At 46.8% G+C, this 21,728-nt stretch overlaps 1 protein-coding gene across 1 annotated transcript; it reads right to left on the bottom strand.

The window, feature by feature from the left end:
• Positions 1-4,397: 4,397 nt before the first annotated feature.
• LOC116239331 (uncharacterized) lies at positions 4,398-20,544 on the bottom strand. The gene is made up of 9 exons (XM_090148530.1): positions 20,540-20,544; positions 18,204-19,223; positions 15,730-15,822; positions 14,155-14,215; positions 13,540-13,635; positions 11,121-11,289; positions 9,936-9,974; positions 8,107-8,194; positions 4,398-6,746 (listed from the first exon to the last, which is right to left on the bottom strand). The coding sequence occupies exons 1-6, from the start codon at positions 20,542-20,544 to the stop codon at positions 11,206-11,208; spliced, it is 1,359 nt and encodes a 452-aa protein (XP_090004656.1). The 3' UTR covers positions 4,398-6,746; positions 8,107-8,194; positions 9,936-9,974; positions 11,121-11,205.
• Positions 20,545-21,728: the final 1,184 nt, after the last annotated feature.

Genomic DNA, 21,728 nt, shown 5'->3' with positions numbered 1-21,728 from the left:
CCTTCTGAGACTCGTGCATCAAAGGAGCTGAAGACCTCTATTTTTAATTACTTTCTAGCATGCAATTAAAGTAGACTCAAGGTAAAATGAAGGGGGGAAAAACAACTCTTGAAAAAACCACAGGTTGCTGTACTCCTTTCTTAATAAAAGTCAAGTTGTGGCCCATTGCCTGGAGTTGCCTCTCCAGCGTGAAAGCCATACTACATTATTTAATTTTTGGACTTCCCTGGAGCTCATAGATGAGCCTGGACTCTGTAAGTTCAACTCACAGAGAATCTCACAAAGTCACAGAAGCAGCAGCTCTCATCTGAGCAAAGGCAGCCGACCCAGCAGCTCCCCACTGCTTACTCTCTGCAGGCTTCTGGTGTCCACCTCTGCCTTCTTCTCAAAGTGGCAGAGCAGTGTGACTCACCAGTATCTCACTGATCATTCCTGCTTCATTTGGACTATTGATTCTTTTTTAAAAGCAAGAGCACGTTCCAGTGATTGTTGAATGCCCAAGCACTGTGAACACAGCCATCTCCAGGAAGAGTGGTGCCATGTGAAACCAGCTCACTGTTCCATCCTCACTGCTGTTAATATCCTGAACATGACGTGCTGGCCAGCAGCTTCCCTGGGAGAGACAGCTCTAGGAGAAGGAACGCAATAGAGCACAGTGGGACGGGGGGGTATTCACAATTCATATGTATGAGAAAAGTTTGTGGTTGTAAAGGTTGGAAAGCAATGGTTATTTTGCTGCTACACACCGGCTGGTAAAAGGCAGCAGGGTGAAACAATGCTGCAGAAGTGAAGCATGCAAAGCTGCTGCAGTATCACAGGGCAGCTGTGGAGAAAATTCGCTAGCTGATCTCAGGTTTCTGTTTCAAAGATCAGGGTTTCTCAGCAGGCAATAACTGCACCCAAAAAAAGCCTCTATATATTAACACTGCCACACCTGCCTCCCTGTTATCCATCAGGAAAAAAAAAAAAAAATCAAGTCAAAGGCTCTATCAGACTTGTCAAAACAGGAGAATGCTCCTGCATGTCAGCCTCATCAATCAGCTGCTGACACTGCAGGAAATACAGCATTAGGTTTCACAAGGATAATAAACACTTTTTACACCTGACATTGATTTTTAGCTTTTTTTTTTTTAATTATTATTAATACTTTAGACCAAAAAGGAAGAAGCTGTAAAGCAAGGCAGAGAGAAATGAGAGTCTTAATGAGCACATTGTGTTTGGTCTCGATGACAGTTGGTATTGGCCCCATCCAATGAAGGAGGCCAGCAAGACAATATCACAGGTGGGAAAAACATCAGGTCTTCATATTATTTGTAGGGTTTTTGTTTGTTTGTTTGTTTTATTTTGTTTTTACAGAGCTGAAAAGCATGGTAAATCTCACAGTTTGGGGATTCCTACCGTTATATCAGAGATCACAGTTAATTAGAAAAGTAGTTCAGGGCTTCACTCCTCCAGTAAAAGAGATGAGACGCACAGAAACTTCACTGACTCAGCTCTGTGGTTACCTCAGCCTGACTCAGACCAGAAAGATGCTGTGAAATCACCATTCCCAGCCCCACAGGGACGTGGGGCTTCTCATGGCATCCATGCACTGAGATGCATGGCAACCTGCTTCCCCTCGAGGCAAGTAATTAATGCAGCTGGATTTCCATCTGTGTATGAAGCAAAATGACTCCCTGACAACAAAGGCAAATGATCAGTTCATGTTTGTGAAGCACTAAGACCTGCCATGCCAAATACTGGAAAATCAAGTAATCCATCCCAGTGCCACACCGCCCCAGTGCCAGTCAATCACATGGCTGTAGGCTCTTGTCCTTCCCTTGTACACACTCACCTTTTTCACCTTGTTTTAATTCACACACAGTTTATTTTGATGGAAGTGAGGCGTTTTGTTTGTTTGCTTGGCTTTAGTGAGGCTTATTTTTGTTAAGCCACACAGGAAGGAAACTCAGTGCCACGCACATCTTCTTCCCTCACCACATATTTGCTCATCTCTGGTGTCTGCTCTAGCACCAAGACAGGTTCCAGGTAAACACATGCTCAAGTTAGTTCCTGAAAATACTGACCAAGTAACAACAATGCACAAAGTGTGCCTTTTTGGTGAGATGAATGCTTGGAAGTCGTTGTCAGGCTCTGTCAGATTGTTTCTGCCAGGATGTCAGGGAGTTGCTGCAGCTGCTGCAGCCCCCATCTGCTTCATCCAGCCATCCCATTTCCTACAACCTGAAACACAGAAATCTGCTTTTGTTCTGCATCCCGCCTTGCATAACAGGGCTTTAATTCAGCTGTTGAATTAAATCTTGAATTTGAATCTACATGCTAAATAGGAATGGTTAGCACGTCCGTGCCTCTCTATATGGCTGATCTCATTGGCTGATGCTACTGGGAAGTAGAGGGGAAACCTTTCTGCACTGAGTTGGCTGCAAGCATTCCTCCAGCCCCTACACTGCTCCTCTGAAACCACAGCAATAATCTGGAAAGAACCAAGCAGGATTTCAACAACTGAAGTTCCCTTCCAAGAAGGCTTTTCACACCACAGAAGCCATTGACTCCAATACATCAGCTAACCACAGGTGCATTAAAATCAGAGTGCTTTGCCTAAAATCATCTCAATGTTCAGTGATGTTATGACCACAGATTGCCACGGTCTGCCAAAATAAAAGCAAGGACTGCAAGCTGATGCAGGAGGTGTGCACATCTGCATATTTAGCTACAGGCTGTCAGGGAACACAAAATGGCACAGTATTACGCAGAGTACCAATTGTTTTGGTTTGTGCACCTTCCCCTGGGCTCCCACAGACATGCAGTTTGTTGAAGGCAGCCAACATTGAACCAGGATTTCAGCAGGAGCACTGGAAGGTGTGGGCTGCACAGTGGCTGCAACCTCCACCAGCCCTTTGCTGGTTTGGGGCAGCATGGGCTGCCTGCAAGGAAAGCTGGGGACGGACTCTTTATAAGAGCATTAGTGACAGGATGAGGGGAAATAGTTTTAAGTTGAAAGAGGGAAGATTTCGACAAGATAGTAGAAAAATTCTTTACTGCGAGGCCTGAAACAGGTTGCACAGCAAGGCTGTGGATGCCCCCTCACTGGAAGCACTCAAGGCCAGGCTGCAGGGGGCTGTGGGCAGCCTGGGCTAGAGGGAGGTGTCCCTGCCTACAGCAGGAGGTTGGAAGTACATGATCTTAAAGGTCCCTCCCAACACAAACCATCCTATGGTTTTACATTTGTAGTCATGTATTTAATTAGGTAGACCAGCCAGCAGATGAGGCTGATGAGCTCTTTCACCAGGTGGGTTTGAGTGAGCTTCCATTCAAATGTGATGGAGGCTGCAGGACAGAGGTGGTAGAAGCTATAGAACAAGATTTAAACATCACCCAGAGACGTGGCGATGGTGTTTGGTACCTTCAGAAGCCCAGCAGCAGAGCTGCCACTGGGCCACGTGATGCAGCTCTCAGAGAAGTGGCAGAAGGGATCCAGGCAATAAGGAGAATGCCCCAGAGCTGGGGGTTGCAGGGACACAGAAACACACCTTCAGACAACACAGAACAAACTAAGCAGGGCTCCTCCACTGCCAGCCAGCTTCTGGCACAGAGATGCTCCGAGTGGGCAGCTTGGTGACTGGCAGCACCCCTCCACAGTGCTCCAACAAAAAGCAGATCCCTCTGCTCATCTGCTGGCCATGCTGAGCTGCAAAACAGCCTTGAGGAGAAAGCTGCGGCCTTAATCCCGGTCCTTCTTGTATGCTGACAGCTCACAAAAGATCCGACGTTTCACGGGATGAAACATCCTCGATCACCTTTGCCACTTGGAAACTGCTAATTGCCAGGACATGGCTCTTAATGAGTGCTATAGCATTTATGGACACTATTTATTTGGAGAGGTGTTATCTTGCAGCCAGTTTCCTGCCACAACCACCACTGAAGCTGTCACCCACTACAGTTATACAATGCCTGGCTCTGAGCTTTCAGGCCAAAATCATCTCATTCCTTGTACAGAGAGAACCTCATCCACACGTGCTCCAAGTGACGGACTGCTCTGAGCTGCTTTCAAGTGAGACCCATCCAACTTGTTCTGCCTTTTCAACACATTAAAATTCACACAATCCCAACTCATTTCTCACAGTCTTGTCTGAAAAGACACGATGTATTTCTGCTGCTCTCCAGCTGTACAGCATCTGTAACTGAAATCATTTTTCAGCATTTTTGTAATAACAGTTTTAAACATTTCTCCATGAGCCATACTGGACTCTCTAAAAAGAAGTGGCTATTAGCTTTTATCCCAGATCTGTATTTATAGTTCTTCACCAAATCTATTTCAACCTCGTCATTTTTTATGTTTCCTATTTTTATTTTTTTATTTATTTATTTTAAGAACTCTCAATACACTGCAGCAGAAGAGATCATGGAATAAAGTTCATCCTAACTACTTGCTTCTCCACTCGTGACACGTCACAGCCACTGATTTGTTGATGAGTTCCACTTCAAAAGCTTCATCCTGCACCTAACACCTGTACTCATGTCAGCAGTGGGACCTGTGTGACAGTGAGGTATGATCTGCAGTCCTCACTCTCATGTCTGCCTTAGAACTGGGGCATCACTTTCTGCACATAGAAATGAGTAAATCCTCCAATTATGGCAGTCTGAACCTCAGATAAGAACATGCAACCCAAAGAACTCTGCCCAGGTCAAGGATTTAGCTTCAGGACTGCATTTATTGCATTTGGTTATTTTCCCAGACCAATGCCCACTGCTGCTTTCCAAGAGCACTTCATCAAAGAGCATCAAGGAAGAGTCACAATGCTCCACAGCCACCCCAATGTGGGGTGGTGCCACAGGAACCCCAAGGGTTTTGTGCCTGCTGCTCTTTCTGTCCAGTTTTGAGATTCTGCTCAAATACAAAATATTGCTATTCATGCAAATAGAACCAGTTGCAACACAGTGTGCAACAACATAGCATGAAACCTTTTGCTGCATGGAAAGGAGCAAGTACTGCATTACAGCTACCACCATGACTACAGCAACGTAGCAAAAACATTGACAGACCCTTAACCATTATGGAGCCTCCTGGCAATGCTATAATTAGATCCAACATAACTATTAGTCATCTTAATCAGTATACACACTGCTTGCTTAGCACAATAAAGTTACAAAGCAAGGATGCCACTTAATGAGGTGACCTGGGAATTGATGCCTGTCCATATTTCACTTATTTAAAGTGTCCTTACCGAGATTAAATCTAGTATTTATAACTAAGCCTGGGTACTTGCATGGAACTCTACCTGTACATAAAATCACCTGTTAACATTATATGTATATAAAATATCTGAAGGACATTTCTGAAATTGTAGTAACAGTTCATTTGGAACCGTGTTCTGAGGAGAGAAATGCATCCCAATTGTAGAAACTCAGGTTAACTGTATATTCTAGGAAGTGTCTAATATGTCATAAAAGAAAACGCATTCACTTAAATTCTCATCATCCTTCCAGTCCTCCTGATGATCCTTACTGTTTCCCTAGCACAGTGCTCTTTACAGCCCCTCATGTCAGTGCCTAATGGTTCCACTGTCCTAACGAGAAGGCAATGTCTGCTCCAAAACCCCACTGAGCTGCAGCTAACCTCAGCAGTGAAGTATCCACACATAGTAAGAGAAATATTAAAAACTATGCTACGTGTGCCTGAAGACATTGAGCTTGCACCTGCAGCTCAGGTCGGTGCATCCATCCATCAGTGTTCCTGCAGCCTGACTCAGACTTATGGCACAGGGATGCAAAGCAGTGCCTGCCCTACAGCCAACAGTAGGGAGGAGATGGAGTTTCAGAAGAAAGCGCAGCATTTTGAGAGCACTGAGAGATAAGACCTCTATTAAAACTGTAAATGCCTGCCTGCTCTGAACTGCAGCTGTAACTTCTGCTCTGCTGCGAGTTGGAATTCATCCGTGCTTTCCTCTTTTTGGTTCCCTGCCTTCCCCATGCTTGTTGCAGGAGGCTTCCTAAGGAATACAAAAAAAATGCTCTTCCTTCAAAGATTTTCTAGACATTTTCTGCAGGTTTTACTTTTTATTTATTTATTTCTAGTAGGACTAAGTAACCTCGTTCCTCTATCAGAGAAGCGTTCATTCTTACAAACATCAGCCATCAGACATTTAAAGCCAGTGGAAACTTGGCATCAACACAATGGCACAACAAAATCACCCTGTACCCCGCAAGCACCTGATGCCTGCAGTGCTGGCGAGGCACTGAGAACACATCTGTGTCACCCAGCAAGCAACCCTGGATTAGAGCCTTGGGTTAGATTCTGAGTCTCTGTCTTCACCTCAGAAAGCAGCAGCAGGTGGCCTGTGCACTCTTCATCTCACAGGTCTGTGGCAGTTCTTTATCGGTGGCTTTATTGAAACTTGTGGCCTTAGATTTGCAGCGTCAGGCAAGGCTGGTACAGAAGTGCTGGTTATGTTTAGCAATAGCAGCTGTACAAGTTCCGTATAGATTTCTCAACAAGAAGGCATGCCCACTTTGCCAAACACAGATGCACCCTATGCAGCAGGAGACACAGAGTAAAGCAGAACAGAGCAGCTGACAGCCTCCAGTTGTGCCTTTACCCACACAGAGGCAGTGCCACTGCCCCACGTTTAGGCTTGGATTGGGTAGAGAGCCTCTCCGTGCTCCCAGAGTACAACATCACACACAACAAACAGCTTAGATGTGACACGATGGCATTTGGCAGGGAAACTGCTCCTGAGAACAAGAGCCTGCAAGAAAAATGAAGACAAAACAAGAGTGTCATCACATTTGGTGCAGAAGCCAACCATACCTCCTCGCCAGCTACCTGCTGACGTTGCCAGACTTGAACCTCCTGCCTCCAGCCCACAAAGCCCACCACAGCAGTTAGCAATCTGTTCACACCCTCATTAAGCCGATTAGCCATTAGTGATGGAAAAGTCTCTAGGAATGCCACAGTGCCATTGCCCTGTGACAAATCCCATTCCTCCTAAGTGGAGAGCATTTAATGCTGACTATCCCAACGTTAATTTGAATTTAAAGAAAAAAAGAATTAATGAAGAATATTGCTTCAGTAGGCAGACTGTAGTAAATATCAACGTTTCATCAAGGCTCTTCTTTCATTAGTTCTAGGCCAATCACATCAACCATTTCTTTTCCAGGATAATTCTTCAAGCTATTAAAAAACTGTGGAAAAAAAAATGAAATACTCTCTCACTTCCTCACTGCAAAAGCCTTTCAAATGAACACTATTAAAGATATGGGGAGAACAGGAGAGTTATTGTTTGCCACAGATGAAGTGCCTTGCCAAAACAACGCAGAAAAATCGATATTCAGTACAGCCAGCAACAGAAGACAAAGAAATAAAGCTTATGTATAACGGTAGAAGTTTAGGAAGAGGTAAATAAAGTCATGTTAGTGGGCTTCAGCTGTGGTACACGCAGGAGTTACAGCATGCATTACCTGTCCAACCTGATGGGACACCAAAGGCAGTTTGCACTGCGTCATGTCTGCCAGATGCCCACCATAAGTGACGGTCTGAAGAAACAAAACAAACGAAGCACAAGGCCAATGTCCAGGAAAAACTAATCATGCCTCAAAGAGACACTTGAGCAGACCGAGAGGGACTCCACTGACCAACAATATTCAGCAAGCATTCCCTTGATATTCTTCAAGATTAATACAGTTCTTGTTTTGTAAAGAACAAGATCTGTAACTTGTGCAGCAAAGTTACCCTGTTGTGCTCATCTCACAATCGTGTCTCTTCAGACCACAGGTGAATTGCTGCTGTCACTGTTCTGCTCACAGCACCTCACCACCAGTGCCACTGCACACAGTGCTGGGCACAGCTGAGACACTTCCACAGCCCCAGACACAAAGCCAGGCCTGGCGGCTGGGCCAGCAATAGCAACAGAGGGAGGCACTGCTTAACTGACGTGAAGGTACAGAAGGCATCCCTGGAGACAACGCTCATTCATGCAGCTTCCCACTGCATGCAGATAGCAGCACAGCTTTCAGTTCAGGCTGGCAAATGCTGTATTCAGCTCCAGAGGAACGGCACAAGGGCCTGAACTGCCTTGGGCCACCTCTCTTTTTAAAGCAGAAGGGTACCTGGGATCGCAATGAGATGGAGAATCTCATCCTTCAGTGTATCACAGCCACGCTGAGATGTGACAACACGCTGTGAGTACCGACTTCCCTGATAAAGAAAGAAGAGTTAAGTCAAAGGCCTATTATAGGTAAGTGAATTATCAGATACAAGACCTTCCAGAAGACTTCAGAAAAATATTTAAAAGATGCACGTAGGTCAGAAATCAGTTTTGCAACTCATTTAAAAGGCAGATTTCCTCAACACCGCTTCACTTCCTCTGCTGACACTCTAAGTTCAGCATTCACGTCAGGACAACACCAAGCACAAAACAGCAGCACAACCTTGATGTGAAGTGGGTACAAGGAAAACGGTACCACACTGGAGGCACATCTCAGGCTCGCAGGTGACTGCACTGCAGTTTGAACTACCTGAAACACAACCTCGCCATATTCATAAACTCTTCTGCTTCCGTTCTGTACCATTTATTCCCAAAATCAAAAAGCACAATGAAAAGATCCTGGCTCTGCATCTTGACTCCCTCCCAACCAAGGCAGTGATGTGCATGCACACCACTGAGACCCCCAGCCTTCTGCTCTCCAGACTGGGTAGACCAGAGCAGCTGTGTGCTCTGTAGCAGCCATGATGATGATGAGAGGGAAGAGAAAAACTGTCCTGGACCCCTAACTGCCAGAAGGATACTGAGTTGCTCAAGCACATGCAGGAAACAGCAAGGTTGGTAAAGAGACCAAGAGAGAAAGAAGACTAGTAAGGAACTGCTGAAGGAATTGGGGCTGTTTGGTTTGGAGAAGTTTAAGGGGACACCTCAGTGCTCTCTACTGGAACTACCTAGAAGTTCTTCTGGAATTACCTGGAAGGAAGGTCTCAGGCTCTTTTCTCAGGTGACAAATGACAGGACACAGGGAAAGAGCCTCAAGTGGTGCCAAGGCAGCTTTAGATTAGATATTAGGAAAGATGTCTTGACATAGGCAGTGCTCAAGTGTCAGAACGCACTGCTCAGGGCAATGGTGCAGTCCCCATCCCTGGAGGTGTTGCAGAGACACGGGGATGTGGCACTAAGGGACATGGGTAAGTGGTGGGATTTGACAGGCCAGGCTGATGGTTGGACTCAGTGATCCCGAAGGTCTTTTCCAACCCAGATGACTCTTGATTCTAATCACAGCTTCTTTAAGGTCTCGTCTTTTTGTGATGAAGAAGTCCAGACATTGGAGCAGAAATTCCTCTGTGGCCCTTGAGAAGCCCACGCTGGATCAGGCTCATCCTGAAAGCCCTTGCTTCAACAACAGAGAAGTGTGAGGATGATGGGAGGAAGAGAGCAGCTCTATGGACTTAGCACAGGCCCTCATGCCCATCCCCCTGTGCTTCTCAGGGTGGGGAGTTAAAGCACTATGTTTAATTGGCAATAAATCAAATTAATTTTCCCTAAGTCAGATCTGTTTTGTCTGCTACAGTAAGTGATAAGTGATCTCCCCATCTTCACCTTGACCCAACAGCTTTTCCATCTCATTTTCTCCCCATCCTATTGAGAAGGAGTGAAAGAGAGGTTGAGTGGGAGCTGGCCAGGGTCAACTCATCTCATCAACTCACCTCATCATCTCATCAACTCAACTCATCAACTCACCCATCTGTCCAAAGCCCTTCATATGTTAAATTCTCTCCAGGATATTCTTTCCAATGCTGTCTGATTAGAATTAGCATATGAACTCAAACTCATTAAACAGTTCTACAGAACTAACAAATACAGGCCATTCCCTGTCAGATAAAAAAAAGAGATGCTCAAAAGTAAAGAAAGTTTTAGTAGCATACTGTTTAGTGCTCATTATCACCTCACCTTCCGTTTCCTTCTCCAAGTTACAGCTGGACTTCAATGCTGAAAAATTCAGAAACTTAAATAAAGAGGGAGAAATTTAATTGTTATGAAAGGACACGTTTTCAAACAAAACTCTTAAGTCTAGAAATGGTTCGCTTTCACCTCCAGCAGAGGAGTATTTCACTACTGGGGAGAACTGAGTAAGCAATGAAGATTTTGCTTTTCCCCCTGAAATACATGCACTTGCTTTGAAATATAGGGATGAAGGATTTTATTCTAAGAGTTTATTCATAATAAATAAAAGGAAAATGGTTTCAAGCTGAACTGCTTTGCAAATTAGAGCTTCACTTCAGCTTCTTCCATCTCACGAGTCAAAACTTTTCCTTTCATTAAGTGCAGCTGAAATTCCCATTTACTTGTGACTGAATATAGTGCCCCATTCAATCCACAAAAAAATATTCTATTTATCGGAATGCTTCAGCTTCAGATCATTCTGGGCTAATATTTGTTCAGCTCAGCTAAACTGAAAACCAGAAGCAGATCTGTATTTAAATGAAGCAGAATAATTTTTTCCAATCCTGTATCTGTGTCAGCCTAATCAGGTCACTGGTGGGAGCTGTTGACTGGCAGAAACACAAGACTTTCTCTTGATGAAAAATGACTGACCTTGCTTTCAAGCAATCTAGTTTGTGCCAACATTGCTTTTCCTCAGTAAATAATAGGCTCTAAGTGGCACATCCATTCCTCCTCAGTACAGACAAGTCTTGGGATGTTATTTTTGGGCATCTCACAGTAACGATGTGTTCAATGCAATGCTTGGAGTATATCTATGGTAATTATTCTTTGTCTGTTCTCTCGCACTGGTCAGCTCCAGAGACACCTCATAAAACTGCAGCCTCACTTGGATGCAGAAATGGTAGCAAAAACATGAAAAGCTCTGGTAACACTTGGCTGGCTTTGAACAATACCACCGCACCAAAATAATTAAACACAAACAAACCCACCTCTGGCTGAAGATGCCAAACAACTGAACTTCAGCATAACTCCTGCTTTAGCTGTCTCCAATTCTCCCACTTTTGGTATTTCCTTTACATGCTAACAATAACCCAAGTTGGAAGGGACCCACAAGGATTGTCAGCTCCCAAGTCATACCAGTATTGCAAGTAACACAGCTTATCAGAACCAAACCAGCCCTGAGCTGCTCACCTCCATTACAGCCATATCAAATAATCCCACGCTGCTTTGTACACAGTTCCTCAGGGTCTCAGCCCAGGTCTCCAGACGAGTTGTATTACGAGAAGTTTGTCAGTATCCTCAGTAATTCAGTAGAACTTCTGGTCACGATGGCACAGTTCGCAAAAAACTCCTCATTCCCCTGGAATTAAACATTAAAAAGACGCTAAGCCAGACTAAAATAATCCAATGCCTGTATTTAAATACATGCTTTGTCATCCACATTACTAGGCTAAATATGTAAATGCCTTTGCTCAGCACACTGACTACTAAGTGCATAGCAGAGGCAATTCTGCTTACTCAGACTGCTCTCTAATCACAAGTCATCTCTACTGGGAAATCATCTGAGGTGCCAGTTATGCTGTAGCATACAAGCAGCTCATCTGAGCTTTGTAATGATTTATCAGTGCAGTCAATCTGGTAGTGTTAGTGCTGGCTATCAGAGAGCTGCAGTTAGCAGTGCTCATTGTGCAGTGTAACATCAGAACACATCTTTGCAACATAGTGCAGGTTAGAATGGGACTGCTTTGACTAGACCTGAGTTGTTTTAACAAACAGATGTCTGTCTGCACCAAAAGGAGATTCATCCTTTGCCTGATGCAGGCATTATTCATAGGATGCCTTAAGGCTCTTGATCCCATTTAGTGCAATGCCAGGTCACTATCTTCCTCCAGGTAATGCTGTTGATCAGCACGATGTGATTTGTCGTTTCTAGGCTGACGACACCCAGCTCTGTGACTTTTCAAAGCCTAGCACTGCATACACTGTCACACCACTTCAAACATGAGAATTAATGCAAAACTGCTTCAACTTGAAGTCAGATAAAAGATGGTCTGCTAACGGGTCCAGGCACTTGAGAACAAACTGCTCTTTCCCAAGCTAAGTTCTGGAAATGGAAACATCTATTTAAATTCTCATGGTAGGATTTAGAGCGTTTAGACTTGGTTCAGACAATCTCAAAGCAAAACAATGCATGGCTCCAGCAGCCCCTCCAGCAGCACCTTCGCTCCATCCAGAACAGCTGCCCACGGCCTGTGCTGCCAAGGCAAGGGCTCATTCTGAAGGAAAAGTCAGAGCTGCAGAAGTCCCTGGCAGAAGACAATTGCTTGGTGGCTGCAGCCATATTACATGCAGAGAGATTGCTTTTTCTGAATCCAGAGCTCTCAGCCTGAACTGTTCTCCCAACAATTAATCTGACCTAAGACAAATTTGAGAACTCGACGTCGTAAACAGTAACAGATGCCAGCATTAAGTTTCTCTCCATCCAATTCCTAACAAAAAGGCCACTACCACACTATCCCTGATCATATCTTCAACAGCATCATGGCCAAAAGGCTTATGGGGCAAAATCATTCCCCAAGCCACACAAACAGGCTTTCAGAAGAAAAGGTTCAACTCTTCATTGATATGAAGTCTAAGAAGTTGACCGAAGCAACAGCAGATTGAAAAAGCTCAGTTTGAACTCAGAAGGCAAAAGCAGGAAGCTGGGAAAGTGATGTGATTTGCTGATCCACCTGATGTAAACAAGAACTAATCCTTCTTTGTTTATTTATCTGAAGGATATATATATTTTCCTCCAATAAGTCTCCCATCCATTCAGTAGACTGATATAGACAAGATACCCAAGCAGTGAATAATTAAAAGGCTGTTTCAGAGATTGGCAGTACTGATTATACACCAAAGGAATCTCCTGATAAACACGAGTGAAAAGGAGACCAGAATACCTGGCAACATGAAATGAAGTTCTGATTCATTAAAGACTGGCAGTAAGGCCTGAATCTCCTGTGCCACGTGCACTTCATTTCTCACATTAATGCTAGGTGGAACAGAGAAGTCTCCTCAGACACGTCAGTCAAAATCCAGTCCAATGCCTTTAGAAGAACCTTTAAGAGATTGCTCCTCCTTGGCTGTTTGAAACCAACTTTGAAAATAGCTCAAAAGGTTGAAAAATCCCTGATTTTTGGGCCAACTGACCAGGGATGGAGCTTTCTTAAATAGCTCCTTAAACTCCTGCTAACAGCCAGCACAGTACAGCTGTAGGGTGCAGATTCTTGCTCAGCTCACTGAAAATCAGCACGGCAGTTCAGTTTTCCAGAGCTGAAGTCAGAACTTCTGTAAGCACAAAAAAGGAATCACAACACCAAAAAAAAGAAAAGGAATAATTAAGAGACAGGGAAGGGCCACAGCAGAAGGCCCTGGATTTTAAAGGCAGAACAGCACTTTTTCTTCTCTCTAGACATAACGCTTCAGTACCTTATAGTTGTTGGTCTGAACACTGAAGAGATACCCAGGAAAATGTAACAGCTGTCAGTGATCTCAGGATTCTTTGAGGGATGCTATCTGGTATTTCTACACCTGTGACAAGTTTGTTGACAGAGGCATCAGCACTTACTGGGCAGAAGGGGATAGATGTGCAGCTCCTCTTTTCGAAGCACCACAAGTAGAGATGCTCTGAAAGGCTCCCTGTGCTGCCTGCTGCACTGCACTCCTTAAGGGGGAAAATATAACAGTAATAAAGAAAAAAAACACAAGTTTTTGTTTTTGTAAGGTGTGGAAGGCCTTATTTATGAGAGTCAAACAAGCTGCATGAATACACATGTGCACCAGTTCTTTAACACAGCAGAAACCACAACTCACTGCATGACCAGAATTCTACATATGCTACTCCTGAACCCCAATTGCTCCCAGCAGTGTTAAATCATCCCTCACAAAGCAAAACGACAAAAACGTCGCACCAACAGTGAACACATAAAAACAAACAAGCTTCCATGCAGCTATAGAAACTGCTTGACAACAACAATAGAAATTGAAGACTTTGCTCCCAATGCAGTTATCTGTATTGTACTCAGTGCACCCATTGTGTTATCATCATTTAAAACCTAATAATCTGCATAATTAACAGATGACATCCTATAGATATCACTGCAATAATCCACACTGATATCAATTTATACTTTTTCCCAAGAGTGTCGAGGTCAATTTATCAGGATGAATTACACTTACTTACTGTTTTGCCCAACGCAGCCACTTTTCCCCCAAAATAAATGCGGTTCCAGCAGTTCCAAAATCTTCAGGAAATGCAGATGGGAAGAGTAGAGACCAGAGAACCGGTTCAGAAGCTCAGACAAATGGAGAATGAAAACCGTTTGAGAAGATACAGAGAGATTTCAGCTGACACTGAAGCACCCCGAGCACCGGATAGGAGCTCTGCATACAAACTGAGATGCAGCCACATTTCATCTCTGCAAGATGTTTCCACCAGCCTTCTCTTCCAAGCGGGCAATAAAGAGAAACAGAAATCAATTCCCACAGGAAAACGGAAAGCATACTTTGCTGCAGTGCTTCTGCTATGGGAGCTGTCTGTAGCCTACAGCACATGGAAGCAAGCAGCCTGTTGAGCAGCTCTGGTCAAAGTCACTTGGCAGACCAGCAGAAGATGCTGCAGTGAATTAGAGCTCTGCTGCTTTCAGACCAGGAGTGAGAAAAGGCAGACTTACTCTGAGACCAACCCAGGGCTCAGTTTAAATGCTACCTTTGTAGAACTACAGGCATTGCAATTCTTTAAGCATAAAGAAAAACACTTCTTCAAAATTACAAGTTATAACCTCTTCACAATGTTGTAACGCCAGTCAGCTCCAGTTCAATTAACAGGGCTTTTGTTGCTGCACTTGTTCACGTTTTTAAACAATCATTAAAACAGACATGAAAGCTGCAAACCTGAGGTGGTGAAATACTGTTAACTGATGAATACAAGTCTCCGTTTTTCTGCGTATTTTGATATTGAAATCCCACAAAAGGATGACAGGATGCAGCACCAAGGCTTGCGATTCAGGCTCTGATGACTGAACTATATTGCATCAAAAGGAAACACGCACAGACAAAACTTTGATGCTGTTATTCTTTCATTCAAATGCAGTGGGCTTTGTTCCCTAGCTGAAACATCGGTGCTGCAAAGCATGTCTCTTTGTACACCAATGCAAGGCTTTCAGGGCTGGAGCAACACTGAAATGAGTGCTGCTCTGTGCAGAGAGGGTTAGAAGTTACCAACTGAGGTCTCTTCCTATGTGAGCTACCCCCACGTCCTGTGATTTTGCTGTGTACTGGTGCTTCAATCCAGCAGCTCTCAGACCACAGCCATTAAGTGTTCAGGACTGTTCCAGGTTACTGACTGAACACCAGCACTGGGTAGAACAGTTCCTATAAAGCCAGCATAGCAAACCCTTCTGAACTCACATTTGCTTCAGAAATATAATTATCTACACAAAGATTTCATATTCCTTCATTTCTTGTACAAACGGAACTGAATGCTTCTTGCTTCAGTAGCAGGGTTCTGAAGAGCTGACTCTAAAAACAGCTGAAGGCTATTGTATAGGCAGAAGGATCAACACAATGAAAGGATGTCACAAACAAACTCACTCACCCACCCACCCACCTCCAAAGACCCAGGCCTGCAGAAAACCTCCATAAAGAACAGATCTCCAACCAGAGCTCCTTCCCCAGCAGCACTCAGCCCTTCAATGAGGTCTAAGAGAGGTGCAGCCAGGCTCCATCCCTTCCCATCACACATCTGAACTGCCTTCACCTGTGCTCCCAGGGCTCACCCAGTCCTTTCCCCAGGTGCTCCATCAGTGGTTCAGGCTGGGACTCAGCATTTCCCATACAGTTATGCTTGAGGCTGCATGACAGAAGTAGGGAAAGAGAGAAGGGAAGATGACACTGTTCCAGTAATATCATCAAATATCATTAACATCCCACCATCTACAAAAAAAAAAAGCAAACAAAAAAGAACAAGGAAGCTTTCCGCAATGATAATGTTATCCAAAAACTCTGCTGAAATTCAACTGTGAGTCAGCAAGAGTAACTCAGGTCGCAGTTTAAGTTTTTTGCATAATTAGTTTACGTTTAATCAGACTGCTGGAATGTAAACATAATTACCATTCTCAGACCTTTAATTGAAATTGTCACAGCACTACTGCTAGCTATTTCCCCAGGTCTGCCAAAATGGATTTCCACTCCACAACACCAAGTGGGGATGGCAGTTCTCCTCAACACTGCCACGCACCAGGCTGAGCCGTGCTGGGCTCCTCACACTCGTACTGGTGAAGCTAGACAACAAACACCACAGTTCATTTGGAATAATACATGTAATAAATTAACTTGACGTTAATTGTACCAAACACATCTGAGCTCATGCATGACCACCAAACTCGTGGCCCAGATTCTAACCATTCCAGTAAAACTTGCCTCCCAGGGGACAAATCCACACAAACTATGATTTCTATTCAGAAATGCCAAAGACCATTGGTGACCTTTCTTAGGCCTTTGCCCTCCTGAAATGAGTTCTACAATTCAGCTGTGTGGTCAGAGAACACATGCACAGTGCTCTTTAAAATTAAAATGAGGCCTCCACCTACCCCTCAGTAATTGTCAGCCAAGTATTTAGAAATAGAGTTAAGTAACAATATCTTCTTACACGTGCATTGACTTACTGTGCATTCAGGAGAGCAGGACAGAGGCAGCCTTACAAAGAAGGCTTCTCACAAGAGTGCTGTTAAGACACCTGTGGGTTTTCTCAACTCCATCATTGTTGCATCTCTCATTCTGAACCACCCTCAGACTGGGGCTGTTGAATACTTTTCACAGAATCACAGAATGGCCAGGACTGGGAGGGACCTCAAGGATCATGAAGCTCCAACCCCCTGCCACACGCAGGGCCACCAACCTCCCCATTTAATACCAGCCCAGGCTGCCCAGGGCCCCATCCAACCTGGCCTTGAACACCTCCAGGGATGGACGGGGCATCCACAGCCTCTCTGGGCAGCTGTTCCAGCACCTCACCACTCTTACAGGAAAGAACTTCCCCCTGACATCCAACCCAAATCTTCCCTCCCTCAACTTCAAACCATTTCCCCTTGTCCTGCAGTTATCCACCCTTTCAAAGAGTTGATTCCCCTCCTGTTTGTAGGCTCCCTTTAGGTACTGACAGACTGCAATGAGGTCACCCTCACCCACTTCTTTTCTCCTTTTCAACACTTGTAGAAACTAGGTATGCTTGTACGATTCCATTTTCTAACCTCCCCTTTCTTTCTTACAAGCTCCAAGGGCAGCAGCATCAAAAAACTCCACGTCCCAGTCTGACTGGATGACACAATCACAAAGGAAAAGTGACAGTTCACTTCAGACTTTTTTCCTTTAGCTCCTCTTGTTTGCTTGGTACGCCCAGCTTTTATTATCTTTCATGTGCAGTGAATGCAGTGACGTTAACAGCTGCTCAGTACTTGATGAGCAGCAGCCAGGGTTAGCCAGCAGGGTCAAGATAGAGTAAAGCTGTGGGGGCATAATGTACACTTACAAATTTGACTTAAATTCTCCACAAGTTTAAATCACTTTCAATGAAACCAGTGAAGATGTGACAAATGAGACAAATGACCCCCTGAGACTTAACGTTTCACAGGGAATTTGCAATTAAATTAAATTAACAGGCAAATTTTAAGCACGCCATTTCTACCATTAAAGAAAAATCTTTTTATCACTTATTTTCTCCACGTTACCTAACTTTGTTATGCTTCAATCACCTCTCCTGTGAAAGCAGTGGCAATTTTTTACTCACTGATGTCAGAAAGTCTCTGTCTCCACACACGTGCACATACCCACATCCTCTGCACTGTGCATTTCAGCAGCTACAGCTGACACAAACACATCTGTTCTGGAGGAAAAGGTGGACTCTGGCAGCTTGGCAGCTTCTTCCAGCTGCAGAAGGGGTTGCTGTCTCTCCAGAAGGAGCCTCCCAGCTCTGACAGGACAGAGCCACCCTGGACCCCTAAAAAGGGCTTTTGCACGTGTTTTCAGAAGCGTGTACCAAACCCGTGTGTGTCACTGCCCCATTTCACAAGACACCAGGCACAGGGGTTGCCAGAGCAGCAGTGCATCAGCAAGTCAAGGGGATGCAGGGAGCGGCACCTGGCGAAGCGGGGGATGCCAAAGCGGCACCTCGGAAGCCTCGGGAACCCAGAGCGACCAGGGCCTGCAGCCCCCCGACCCCAGGCTAGGACTTGCCTTCTCACAGCGCAGCAGGGCAGGCTGTGGGCACTGCCGGGCACGGATCCCAAGGAGAACGCAGCCACGTCAGGAAGCGGGGCCGGACGTTCTGAGGGCTGCAGCGGGCGCAGCAGAGCGGAGCGGGACAGTCCTTTCCTGGGCAGCGCTGGGCCCGATGCGCCCCAGGGTGCGGTCGGCCCTTCGCCGCGTCCGGCAAACGGCGCGGGACTGCGGGGAGCCCCGGCGGAGCTCCGAGCTCCGGGAAAGCCCCGAGCCGGGCGGCGAGCGTCGGGGAGAAGAGGACGCGCCTTCCGCGCACGGCGAGGTACGGCCGTGTCTGTAGGCGGCCCGGCGCCTGGAAGGTTCTCCTGGCAGCGAGGAGCGAGCCGGGAGAGGAGCCCGAGCAGCGGAGGAGCCGAGGGCTCCCTGTGCCGCCGTGCGCGGTCCTGCTTCTCCTCCTCGTTCTCCCCGTCGACCCCGTGCCGACCGACTCCGCTCTCCGCGTTCGTGGCGGCTCCTCTTCTCCCGTCCCGCCGACTCTGGCGGCGATGCCCGAAGAAGAATCGGGCCGCGCAGCAGAGCCCCGGCCGCCGCCGCCCCGCCCGCCCCGCGCCCGTCTGCGCGCTGTTCTCGCCGCGCCACCCGCGGCCCCCGATCTCGCGCCGTGCCCGCCGCCGCTGCCGCGTGCCGTCCTTCCGCCCCGGTGCCGCCCGTGCCGCCCTGCGGGCTCCCTGCGCTGCCCTGCCTGCCCTTCCCGGCCCTGGCAGGCGCTGCCCGTGCTGGCGGTGCCGGTGCTGGCTGCGGTCCCTGGCTTCCTTGGCGACCCCCGGCAGCCCCGCCTGCCGGATACGGTCGTTGTACAGATAGCGGGCAGCAAGGTAGCTGGTAGTGACGTAGATAGTTGATAGAAGGGTTGTTGATAGCGAGATAGATAGCTGATGGTGATACAGGTAGTGAATAGATAGCAGATAGCAAGATGGGTTATTGGTAGAGAGGTGCTTTGTGGATAGCAAAGTACTTCGTGGCAAGCAAGAGTTACTAGTGATGTAGGTAGATCATAGGCAGAGAGCTGATAGGGAGATAGTGGGTAGAAAGACAGGTGACTGCGAGATAGTTAATTCATAGACTGTGATACAGAAAGTTGCTAAAAAAAAAAATCTCTGTTTCAGATGAGCCACTGAGTCCTGGGACACCACTCTCCCCTCCAGCGTGATGAAGATCAACACCTGATGCTGCTCCAGCGCCGGCAGAAGAGCAGCAGCTCTGCAAAGACCCGTCCTGCCAGCAGAGCATCGCCGAGAAGACGACGCGCCTTCTGCTCACAGGAAGGTACCCGTGCTGCAGCCGCCTCCCCGGCAGCCCCGCAGCTGCAGGTGATGGGCTGGCAGCCCAGTGCGGGCTGTGCGAGGGGCGGGCAGAGCTGGGGGCGTTGGGGGCTGAGGGATGTGGAGAGCGAAAGAGTGTTGTCTTCTTTTTGGTGGTGGTGGTGAGTGGGAGGGGTTTTAACGCTGAAACATTACTCGAGCTTCACAGCAGTCAGTGTGACTCACAAACTGTTTGTTAATCACTTCTAGCTGAACCAGAGCACAGGACTGCACTCTGTGTTTCTCCCATTTAAGCCATTTAAGCAGTAAGCAGAATTTGAGTCACGGAGCATAAATGCATTTCCTACAGCAGAACAGAATACAACTCCTAGCTATTCGTTGCCATTTTGAGGATGGTAACAAAGAAAACAAACAAACAAAAACCACAGCACTCCTTTTGAGGAAGCAGGTCCCAACCACCACCTTTCCACTGGCTCTCTGTGAATTGCTGTTGCTGCACCTGGAGGAAATCCCGATGCACCCCGATAGACAGCAGGGAGGAGAACCAACAGATGTCCCTTCAGCACGGGCAGCCCCTGCACACTGCCTGACGGCGCCAGAGGTGGCACAAAGCACAGTGTGTGACCCAGCAGCTTCTCCCCACTGAAGGGCACCGCTGGCAGGCAGGCAATGGATGGGGGTGTCTTCTGCCACTCACCAGGCACGCAGCTCAGGTGAGTTCACAGGCGTAATGATCTTCCTCTGGATTTACAGAGGGAGGCGTTCCCTGCTGTGGTCCTCTGAAACCAGTGGTGTTGGACTTTAGAGGACCACCCGGAGGGCAAACGATGACTTGGCTGCAGCTCCAGTGCGTGGCTTTGCACTGTGCAGCCACTGCATCTCTGAAAATACTCATTTTGTGATGGCACTGCGCCTAAAACCTTTGTTCTGGGCCAGGGTTGTATTCAAGGCACAACGGCACAGCCAAAAACCCGCAGGAAATACTTGGAGTGGAATGACCAGTGCCACAATAGGCATTTCTGTGGTCACGTCATGCAGGTAATTCCTGGGAGGCACGCTGGTAGATACGAGACAGACAAGTGACCCCAAAAAGCCCCAGAACAAATGCATCCTCCACAGTGCTTCTGTTTGCTGCAAGGAGCGCATGGCTGGGTATGTGGAAATCACTGCCCCATATACGTAGAGAAGACTGTAGAGAAAGCTTGAGCTCATCCAGGCCACTGCTGAAGGTTCTGTGTGGTGGGAAGATGCTCCCCGAGCTGCAGCAAACAATCAAATAAGCCAAAGGAAACACAGATGCCGGCTGATTTAACGTGTCCCCATTTGCAGTCTATGAACACCTCTGTGGTAAGCTGTGAAGATCTCAGTTTACCTGAGATGAGGAAATGGAGACAGAAAGCCAACAGACAAACAGAGTGGATTTCACAGCGCCGCCATTCATTGCCTCTCCTCCAGCTGTGCCGCTCACAGCACGGAAAGAATCCTGCAGTCAGAGGAAATCCGTGCTACCCGGGAGCTGTGAGTCTAGGAAGGATCTTGTTGGCGTTGCCATGTGCTTCAGTGCCACCCCGTTGCTGCGGGTGTCAGAGCGTGCAGCAGGTGGGAAGCGCTCACACGAGGACGTGGGGCGTCTTCCAGGGCGGTGAGAAAGGAGGCGGCGGCTGAGAACGGCCGAGCCCAGAGCCAGAGCGGCTCCTGGAGAACAGCGGTGGGCACCACTGCAAGGGGAGAGCATCAGAGCTTCAGAGCAAGTGCCTGCAGCATCTCCTAACTGCAGAGCATGTTCTGGGAGGCGTGGGTTTAACTCTCTCGTTGCCTCATCCTGTTGCAGAGAGGTGGAAGAGGAAACTTATCTGACAAGTGAATGAACCACGCTTCATTTTCTCTTGTTCTCTGACCCAGGAATTAACCAAAAAGTTTCCTTGGCCAACAAAACCAATGATTTTCTCATGGTGGGGCCTGGATTTCACAGCTATAGAAAGGGAAAAGGACCGCAGCATTTTCTGTAGAAGTTGCCATAAAAGGAGCTCCAGGATTACAAACAGTGGCCATCATCTCTTCCCTTCTCACAGCACAGCAGCAACACAACATCCTAGTAACTGTACCTCTAGGCTCAATTCCTCTGATTCACATCTGGCACTGTTTTGAAAAACGAGGCTGGAGTTTGTAATCCGTCAACCACCTCTGCTCAAATATCTGTGCCCCATTTAAAAGCATG

The sequence above is a fragment of the Phasianus colchicus genome, chromosome 11, assembly GCF_987193195.1.
Source record: "Phasianus colchicus chromosome 11, bPhaCol1.hap1.1, whole genome shotgun sequence".
In the NCBI taxonomy this organism is placed as follows: domain Eukaryota; kingdom Metazoa; phylum Chordata; class Aves; order Galliformes; family Phasianidae; genus Phasianus; species Phasianus colchicus.
Note: the sequence above shows the minus strand (reverse complement) of the source record. Positions and strands in the feature narration are given on the sequence as shown.

Coding starts and splice junctions, on each gene's coding strand:
- LOC116239331 (XM_090148530.1), bottom strand. Junction 15,823..18,203: donor CCCTGCTGCGCTGTGAGAAG/GCAAGTCCTAGC, acceptor TCTGTCATGCAG/CCTCAAGCATAACTGTATGG. Junction 14,216..15,729: donor GGTGAGCCCTGGGAGCACAG/GTGAAGGCAGTT, acceptor CATTTCCTGAAG/ATTTTGGAACTGCTGGAACC.